At 45.8% G+C, this 9856-nt stretch overlaps 1 protein-coding gene across 5 annotated transcripts in view; it reads right to left on the reverse strand.

Moving 5' to 3' along the window:
- Positions 1–8938, reverse strand: part of wdr17 (WD repeat domain 17) — a 96296-nt gene extending 87358 nt beyond the window's left edge. For 2 of the 5 annotated variants that reach the window (XM_085911114.1, XM_085911116.1), the window contains exon 1: positions 8667–8938. In XM_085911114.1, the coding sequence (XP_085767240.1) occupies positions 8667–8669 (3 nt within the window). In that variant the 5' untranslated portion in view covers positions 8670–8938. Of the gene's footprint in view, positions 1–5949; positions 6861–8370; positions 8390–8666 lie in introns of those variants that run through there. The other 3 variants (XM_085911111.1, XM_085911113.1, XM_085911112.1) reach the window with 3 other exon arrangements.
- Between the last annotated feature and the right edge of the window lie 918 nt (positions 8939–9856).

A 9856-nucleotide genomic window follows, 5' to 3' on the forward strand; every position in this document is an offset into this window, starting at 1 on the left:
ACCATTTATAATTTTAAATTTTTATCAATGTCAAAATTTCTCATTTGGTAATAATACTGGTTACTATTGAGCAATACAACACTTACTTTCGCCTACGTATATTATAATGAACATGTATCTCAAAGCTTTTGTCTGATTGCATGTACCTTATTTTCCAGACTATAAGTCGCTCCGGAGTACAAATCGCACCAGCTATAAAATGCATAATACAGAAGAAAAACAAAACAAAACATATAAGTCACACCGGAATACAAGTCGCATTTTTGGTAGAACTTTATTTGACAAAATCAAAAACCAAGAACAGACATGAACAGGCTAAACAATACGGTATGCTAACGTTGCATAAACACAAACGAGGAACTGAGTACGTGCCTGACGTAACATATTAAGTTATTCAAATAACTATAACATAAATAACACATTTATCAAAACATCCGTGTCACTCCAAGTCATTAAATCTATCGAAATCTTCGTCGTGTAAACAACGACGCTGCTGACCCTGACCTGAGTGCATGTGGCGCTGACGTCGGACATGTCGTCACTTGCGGTTCCAGTTATTCCACAGGCCAATACAACTATAAATAAACATGCCTGACGTAACATTAACAGTTATTCAAATAACTATGACATAAATAACAATTTTATCGAACCATCCGTGTCACTCCAAATCATTCAATCCATCGAAGTCTTCGTCCTCTGTGTCAAATGCCGCTGCTGACTCCGGAAGTACATGCGGCGCTGACGTTGGACTCGCCGTCAGTTCTGTTTCCAATTATTCCACAGGCATATGTAACTATATTGTAGTGTTACCAAAGTACCATGCAAATCGTGGGTTTAGTAACCGGCTTTTTATTTCACAAAACAAGAATTCAACATACGAGCCAACAACAATCATCTCCTCCCCCCTGCGGCCTCACGGCCTCCCTAGGCAATCGGAAACTACTGAGCTCTAACAACATACCAGTTGCTACACTAAATAAACTATATATCAAATAACTAAAACATAAATAACAAGCTTATTGAACCATCTGTGTCACTCCAAATCATTAAATCCATCAAAATCTTCGTCCTCTGTGTCAATCTCTGTCCTCTGTGTTCTAAACAACTCCGATGACTCTGGAAGTCAGCGAATGTATTAAAACTCATTGTCAGGTGTGATTCCAATTATTCCACAGGCCTAGTGCGACCTCCATCCATCCATCTATCCATCTATCCATCCATCCATCCATCCATCCATCTTCTTCCGCTTATCCGGGGTCGGGTCGCGGGGGCAGCAGCTTTAGGAGGGACTCCCAGACCTCCCTCTCCCCAGCCACTTCATCCAGCTCATCCCGGGAGATCCCAAGGCGTTCCCAGGCCAGCCGTGAGACATAGTCTCTCCAGCGTGTCCTGGGTCGTCCCCGGGGTCTCCTATCGGTGGGACATGCCCGGAACACCTCCCCAGGGAGGCGTCCAGGAGGCATCCTGATGAGATGCCCGAGCCACCTCATCTGGCTCCTCTCAACGTGGAGGAGCGGCTCTACTCCGAGTCTCTCCCGGATGACCGAGCTTCTCACCCTATCTCTAAGGGAGAGCCCAGACACCCTGCGGAGGAAACTCATTTCGGCCGCTTGTATCCTGGATCTCGTTCTTTCGGTCACGACCCATAGCTCGTGACCATAGGTGAGGGTAGGAGCGTAGATCGACCGGTAAATCGAGAGCTTTGCCATTTGGCTCAGCTCTCTCTTCACCACGACGGACCGGTACAGAGTCCGCATCACTGCCGACGCTGCACCGATCCGCCTGTCGATCTCGCGCTCCATCCTGCCCTCACTCGTGAACAAGACCCAAAGATACTTGAACTCCTCCACTTGGGGCAGGATCTCATACCCGATCCGGAGAGGCATTCCACCCTTTTCCGACCGAGGACCATGGACTCGGATTTGGAGGTGCTGACCCTCATCCCGACCGCTTCACACTCAGCTGCGGACCGCTCCAGTGAGAGCTGGAGATCACGGACTGAAGAAGCCAACAGCACCACGTCATCTGCAAAAAGCAGTGACGCGATGCTGAGGTCCCCAAACCGGACCCCCTCAACGCCTCGGCTGCGCCGAGAAATTCTGTCCATAAAAATTATGAACAGAATCGGTGACAAAGGGCAGCCTTGGCGGAGTCCAACCCTCACTGGGAACGAATTCGACTTACTGCCGGAAATGCGGACCAAACTCTGGCATCGGTGATACAGGGACCGAACCGCCCTTATCAGTTGGCTCGGCACCCCGTACTCCCAAAGCACCCTCCAGAGAACCTCCCGAGGGACACAGTCGAACGCCTTCTCCAAGTCCACAAAACACATGTGGACTGGTTGGGCGAACTCCCATGCACCCTCGAGGATCCTGCCGAGGGTGTAGAGCTGGTCCACTGTTCCACGGCCAGGACGAAAGCCACACTGCTCCTCCTGAATCCGAGGCTCGACCTCCCGACGGATCCTCCTCTCCAGCACCCCTGAATAGACCTTACCAGGGAGGCTGAGGAGTGTGATTCCCCTGTAATTGGAACACACCCTCCGGTCCCCCTTCTTAAAGAGGGGAACCACCACCCCAGTCTGCCAATCCAGAGTCACCGTCCCCGATGTCCACGCAATGCTGTAGAGGCGTGTCAGCCATGACAGCCCCACAACATCCAGAGCCTTTAAGAACTCCGGGCGGATCTCATCCACCCCCGGGGCCTAGCCACAGAGGAGTTTTTTAACTACCTCAGTGACTTCGACCTCCAAGATTGGAGAGTCCGCCTCAGAGTCCTCAGGCCCTGCTTCCACAATGGAAGGCGTGTCGGTGGAATTGAGGAGGTCTTCGAAGTATTCCCCCCACTGACTCACGACATCCCGAGTCGAGGTCAGCAGCACACCATCTCCACTGTAAACAGTGTTGACCGTGCACTGCTTCCCCCTCCTGAGACGCCGGATGGTGGACCAGAATTTCCTCGAAGCCGTCATTCTCCATGGCCTCGCCAAACTCCTACCACGCCCGGGTTTTTGCCTCAGCAACCGCCGAAGCCGCGTTCCGCTTGGCCATCCGGTACCTGTCAGCTGCCTCCGGAGTCCCGCAGGTCAAAACGGCCCTATAGGACTCCTTCTTCAGCTTGACGGCATGCCTTACCGCCAGTGTCCACCAGCGGGTTCGGGGATTGCCGCCACGACAGGCACCAACAACCTTACGGCCACAGCTCCGGTCGGCTGCCTCAACAATGGAGGCGCGGAACATGGTCCACTCGGACTCAATGTCCCCCGCCTCCCCCGGGACGTGGGAAAAGCTCTGCCGGAGGTAGGAGTTGAAGCTCTTCCTGACAGGGGATTCTGCCAGACGTTCCCAGCAGACCCTCACAGAGCGTTTGGGTCTGCCAGGTCGGACCGGCATCTTCCCCCACCATCGTAGCCAACCCACCACCAGGTGGTGATCAGTTGACAGCTCCGCCCCTCTCTTCACCCGAGTGTCCAAAACATGCGGCTGCAAATCCGATGACACGACTACAAGGTCGATCAACGAACTGCGGCCTAGGGTGTCCTGGTGCCAAGTGCACACATGGACACCCTTATGCTTGAACGTGGTGTTCATTATAGAAAATCCGTGTCGAGCACAGAAGTCCAATAATAGAACACTGCTCGGGCTCAGATCGGGGGGGGGCGTTCCTCCCAATCACGCCCTTCCAGGTCTCACTGTCATTGCCCACGTGAGCATTGAAGTCACCCAGTAGAACGAGCGCTCTCCAGCACTTCCTCCAGGGACTCTAAGAAGGGTGGGTACTTTGAGCTGCCGTTCGGTGCATAGGCACAAACAACAGGCAGGAATCGTCACCCCCACCCGAAGGCGGAGGGAGGCTACCTTCTCGCTCACCGGGGTGAACCCCAATGTGCAGGCACCCAGCCGGGGGGCAATAAGTATGCCAACACCTGCTCGATGCCTCTCACCGTGGGCAACTCCAGAGTGGAAGAGAGTCCAGCCCCTCTCGAGAGGGCTTGTACTAGAGCACAAACTATGTGTGGAGGCAAGTCCGACTAGAGCCAGCCTCTGCAGCCGGGGATCAGACCGCCAAGGTCCCCCCGCCTTTGGCCGCCGCCCAGCTCACTATGCACCCGACCCCTTTGGCCCCTCCTATGGGTGGTGAGCCCATTGGAAGGGGGACCCACGTTTTCTTTTCGGGCTATGCCCGACCGGACCCCATGAGCGAAGGCCCGGCCACCAGGCGCTCGCCTTCGAGCCCCACCTAGAGGCCTGGCTCCAGAGAGGGGCCCCGGTGACCCGCGTCCGGGCGAGGGAAAACTACATCCATATATTTTATTCATCATAAGGGGTCTTCTGAGCCGTGCTTTGTCCGGCCCCTCACCTAGGACCCTTCTGCCATGGGTGACCCTACCAGGGGCATGAAGCCCCAGACAACAAGGCTCCTAGGATCATAGCGGCATGCAAACCACTCCACCACGATAAGGTGACGACTCATGGAGTGCAACCTCATGTGGTTTAAAGTAGAAATAACATGTGAAGTGATCAACTATAATAGTAAGTAATGTGTTAATGATCAAGTAATAATGTGTTATTAATTTCACATATAAATCGCTCCTGATAATAAATCGCACCCCCGGCCACACTATGAATAAAACTGATTTATAGTCCGGAAAATTGCTTTCTACCTGGAATCAAATAAGTATTAATAACTGTCTCCAATTCCACTTCTATCGCTTTTAGCACACATCACAATACACACTGGAGCATCACAGTTTAAGTAGGGCAAGTTGATTACAAAGAGCTACAGTGTATGAATAGGATTGCACTAATCTAAACAGTGATTGGCTAAAATAACTGCTCATCTGCTGTTTGAATACCGGTACGATGTGGAAATTCAAATAAAAACTATCAGTAATAAAATTTATGAAGTCAATCAGAAGATTTAATTAGCTTTATATTAAACAACTGGAAATGTTTGGCAATGATGATGATTAATTAAAATATTATATATGATGAAATCCTTATCATAAAACAGATGGCTAGATTTGGTTACAGCATCGCAGCTAGGATAGGCTTCAGCACACCTATCACACTAGTGAGAAATGAAGACAATTAATGTAAGTCCAGTATTTGTCTAAGTGGGTAATGTGATGTATTACGATGCCTATTATCCGCACGACTACATAACAAGGAATTAACTAAATGTAAAAAAAAATTACAAATCTCCAATCAAAATAAATACTCAACATATACACGTGTTTATTGTAAGGGTATGTCATTTAGTCTTTTTTTTGCTAAACATTTAATTCTACTTAAGACGTTTTTAGTGCTGATTAAGAGCTGAAATTGACTTCTGCAAGATTGACTTCTGCAAGATTATTCCTTAGTCCACTCGCTTGTGCTCATTATTACTCATTTACAGCATGCATACTTGTGTTTCAAAGTAGATTATTCAAACAAGCAATTTCTCGCTTTGTCACACCTAAAGATCTACATTATGTGATAATCAAAATGTGCAGCACACACAAACTAGACTGTAATTATAAATATACATAGCCAAAAGAATTATTGTAAATGGAAAGGGCAACTGCAATTCTTCAGGATCATGGAAATAATGAAAAATTTGCCTCGTGGTCTACATGAACAAAAGAACAATTTGATTATAGATATATAATTGAAACCATTAGTTTCCATACACTATGCAAAAAGATAACACGTTTTCTTCTCACCATCTGAAGTTAAATTAGACAAAAGCTCTCCTATTTCAGGTCATTTAGGAGTACCAAAATTATTGCATTTTGCTAAATGCCACAATAATTTGAGAGAATATTTTTATGTCACTTTCTTTGAGGTCAAAAGTTTAGATCCACAAAAATAAATGCCATTCAACATGGGGAAGCCCAGATGATGTGATGACTTTGGAAGCTTCTGGTAGGTTTACTGACATGTGAGCTAACTGAGGGCACACCTGGGGATTTATTTGTATTTGAAGGCCACTCTTCAAACACTCTGCTTCCTTGTTTGAAATTATGGGGAAAATCAAAAGAAATCAGCCAAGGCATCAGGGAGCGACGTGTGGAACTCCACAAATCAGGTTCATCCACGAGTGCAATTTCCAGACGCTCGAAGGTGCTGTGCTCATCCATTCAAACAAATATATGCATCTAAACATCCGGGGAATGTCCAGTCCTCACAGCGCTCAGAAACAAGACGGGCTCAGAGATGAACGTGTTGTGATCCGAAATCTGTGAATGAGTAAAAGCTGATGACTTTGTGAAGATGCCGGATGAAGTCGGTAAGAATGTGTCATTATCCACAGTGAAACAAGTCTTGCTTGGACATGGGCTGAAAGGCTACTCAGCAAGAAGGAAGCCATTACTCCTGAAGAAAGATACAAAAGGCTGGATCAAAACTTTCAGAGATACGGATAATATCCCAACTTCAGGAGACGTCTGTGGAATGATGAAACTAAAGTGGAGCTGTTTGGCCATTATGACTAGGGTTACATTTGAAGGAAAAAGCAGGAAGCTTGTAGACCTGAGAACACCATACCAACTGTGAAGCACCGAGGTGGTAGGATCATGTGGGACTATTTTGCTGCACCACCAACAGGAGCTTGTCATAAAATAGACGACATCATGAAGAACATTATGCACAAACACTAAGGCAACATCTCAAGACATCAGTCACGACTCCAAAACTTGGGTTCAAATGAGTCTTTCCAAATGGACAATAACATAAAGCGCACCGCCAAAGAGTTAAAAAGTGGCTTAATGACAACAAAGTCAATGTTGGCGTGGCAATCACAAAGCCTTGATCTGAATCCCATGAAAAAATTGTGGGCAGATCTCAAGAGATGTGTGGGAGCAGGGCAACTGACAAACCTGACTCAGAGTACTGTCAGAAGCTTGTTACCCAAAACCAACCAATATATGTGTGTGTGTGTGTGTGTGTGTGTGTGTGTGTGTGTGTGTGTGTGTGTGTGTGTGTGTGTGTGTGTGTGTGTGTGTGTGTGTGTGTGTGTGTGTGTGTGTGTGTATGTATATATATATATCTATATATATATATATATATATATATATATATAGATATATTAGAATTCACACGAATTTGATGGAATTTGTCTTCGTGGGCCACATAAATTATGTGGCGGGCCGTATCTGGCCCCCGGGCCTTGAGTTTGACTTGATTTAGAGTGTTCAAATAAACTACCATGCCTGTTTTTATAATATGGGAGGAAACCGGAGTAACCGTAGAAAACGTATGCAAGTAACGGCGAGAACATGCAAAATCTGCACAAGATGCCCAGAGCCCGGAATTGAACACAGAACCACTGCACTGTGCAGCAGACATGCAAACCAATCAACCACCATTTGCCCGTCTTGCTACAATTCGTGCATTCATCTTGCATATCGCTTCGCTTCACAAGGGTCACAGTTGGGTTGGAGCCTATCCCAGCAGTGTTAGCGTGGTAGGTGGATGACACCCTGAACTGGTTGCCAGCCAATGGCAGGCCACACATAGACAAACAACCATCTGCACTTACAACCACACCTACGGGCAACTTAAGAGCAGTCAATCGGCCTACCATGCATGTCTTTAGCATGTGGGAGGAAACCCACACAGGCACAGGGAAAACATGCTTACTCCACACAGGAAGACTGGAGCTGGAATCAAACTTTGTACCTCTGAACTGTGAGGCGGACGTGCTAACCAACGCATCACTCACTGTCTTGGTACTAATATCTCCAAAATGTATCAGTGCCTCCCATGTCCCCTATTTTGTCATGTTTTGTTTTGTCTGTCTTGTCAAATAATGAAGATATCGTTTATGTTGTGAATGTTGTGCCTTGCTTTTGTGGTTCGAGGTTAATGGTAAATTCTAAATTTATAAAAATGGCAGCACTGCACGAGAGATTACTAGTACAGAACAGCTCCTGGGTTGAGGGGTAACTCATATTTACAAAGACCAGTCAGTGCCAAGCTGAGGCGATGAAACAATCTACTGACTTTAAAAGCACAAATACCCGTAGCGCCAAACGACATACACATCTCTTTAAAATGTCAAGCCCGCTGCAGCAAGTTAGTCACATTATCAGTTCACTGTGATTCCATGTGGTATGCTACTTGTTAGGCACCATTTATGTGCCAGACATGCAGTTGTGTTTGTTCACTATTTTTATTTTCGTATTTGACTCCTTGTCAGTAAAGAAGATGAAAGAAAATGTCAGTGTTTAAGGTAAAGACGACTAATGAGCTTTGGTCCCGATAGTTCTGTCGCGCGTCTGCGTCTTTGTTGCAGCAATCATTCAATTTTTTCAATGACACGGGAACACATTTGTTTGAGTACGAAAGCAACAAAAAATTTGTGGAAAACCAACAAGCTAACCTGACGTTAGCTACCTCCATCCCATTTTGCTTGGATTGTAAACAGACTCATTTTGGAATTGTATATGTGCTGGTTGTCATTCTTTCATTGTGCATTGATGATGACATCAACAGGTTTCAGCACACCTAACTAATGCGTAAGGAACGTGTCTACTGAAACATGCATGTCGCAGATCGCCTTCGTCTCCATCAGAGGCACGCTGTCACACTCGCCCTTTGATGGTCTACCACCGCTGTTGCTTCATATTCCGGCGAGAACAGGGTGCTAAATTCATGCTTATTTGGTCGTGTGCTTACCATCAGTTGGAAGCAGGTCTAGCACAATGGACAGCTCCTCGATACTGAAGCTGTAACCCGCGGTCCGGCATCTGCTGAAGTAGGCCTCAGTGGCAGCAGTGATTGGGCAGCTAGAAAACTCGATTCAATCCATTATTGGTTGTCTTAACTGCCAGTCATGCATGTCTGCCACAGTTTAAGTGTTGAAGCGTGATAAATTTCTACGTAAATTGATTCAGCCGTGATTCTACATAGAATCGTCTCCATTTTACGAGATGTGATCAGATTTACTTTATGACTCACTTTCAAGGTCCAAGAGGAATAAAGTGTCTCGAATGTTAGTGTTCGTGCGTACGTGCGTGCGTGCGTCCGTAGAAGCAATTAACATTTAATCGTGATCTAACAGTGCTTTTTTATTGTCAAGTCAGTCAATCACCCATTTATTGTAAAAAAAAAAAAGCACTTAATTTTTTTCTGATCATTTATTTTAGCAGACCTTATTTTTTTCTGATTATGTATTTTAGCAAATTTTGATACCCTCAACATGAAGAGGATTGACTTTCTTATGCTGACACATTTTATTAAATTGGATTCAATTTATAAAAAGTTACACAAACAGCCCCTCAACGGGCCATTCATTCTAAGAATTCAAATTATGTGTAATACATTTCAAAACCATCACATGCTTTTTAAAGTTTGTTTTGAATTTAGCAGCTATATCCCAGTCTTCACCATATGAAGTGCTGATTTCTCAAAGAATGAACAGACCACTCGCTATAATGGCTTTTATTTCTAAAAACGGATGAAATCTCTGTACAACAAGCAAAGACTTGTGTCACCAGTGTGGCATGCTTGATTCTTATTTTTGGTCTTGCAAGATATGTTGAATTGTTGCAGTTTTATGATAGTAAGTACTTGGTCAATGAATAGAAGTTCAATTCATTGCTTTGTAATACGACTAGTTTTGGCGCAATAACAGAGGTCAAATGTTTACTTAGGTCTTCACCAGATTTGCAGACACTGGATTTGGTGTTTTCACCCATTACGTCATGCAGAACTCTTCTTGAGCAGTGACATTTGGCGGCCATTGCTGAGGCTAAGCAACACAGACTTTCCCTCCACAGATTTTTTTCTGGAATTAAGGCAAGGCAGGCAAAGCAAGGCAGATTTATTTATAAAGTGCATTTCAGATACAAGGCAACTCAATGTGC

This window comes from Syngnathus leptorhynchus, chromosome 5 (assembly GCF_054491065.1).
Source record: "Syngnathus leptorhynchus isolate UIUO chromosome 5, UIUO_Slep, whole genome shotgun sequence".
Taxonomy (NCBI): Eukaryota; Metazoa; Chordata; class Actinopteri; order Syngnathiformes; family Syngnathidae; genus Syngnathus; species Syngnathus leptorhynchus.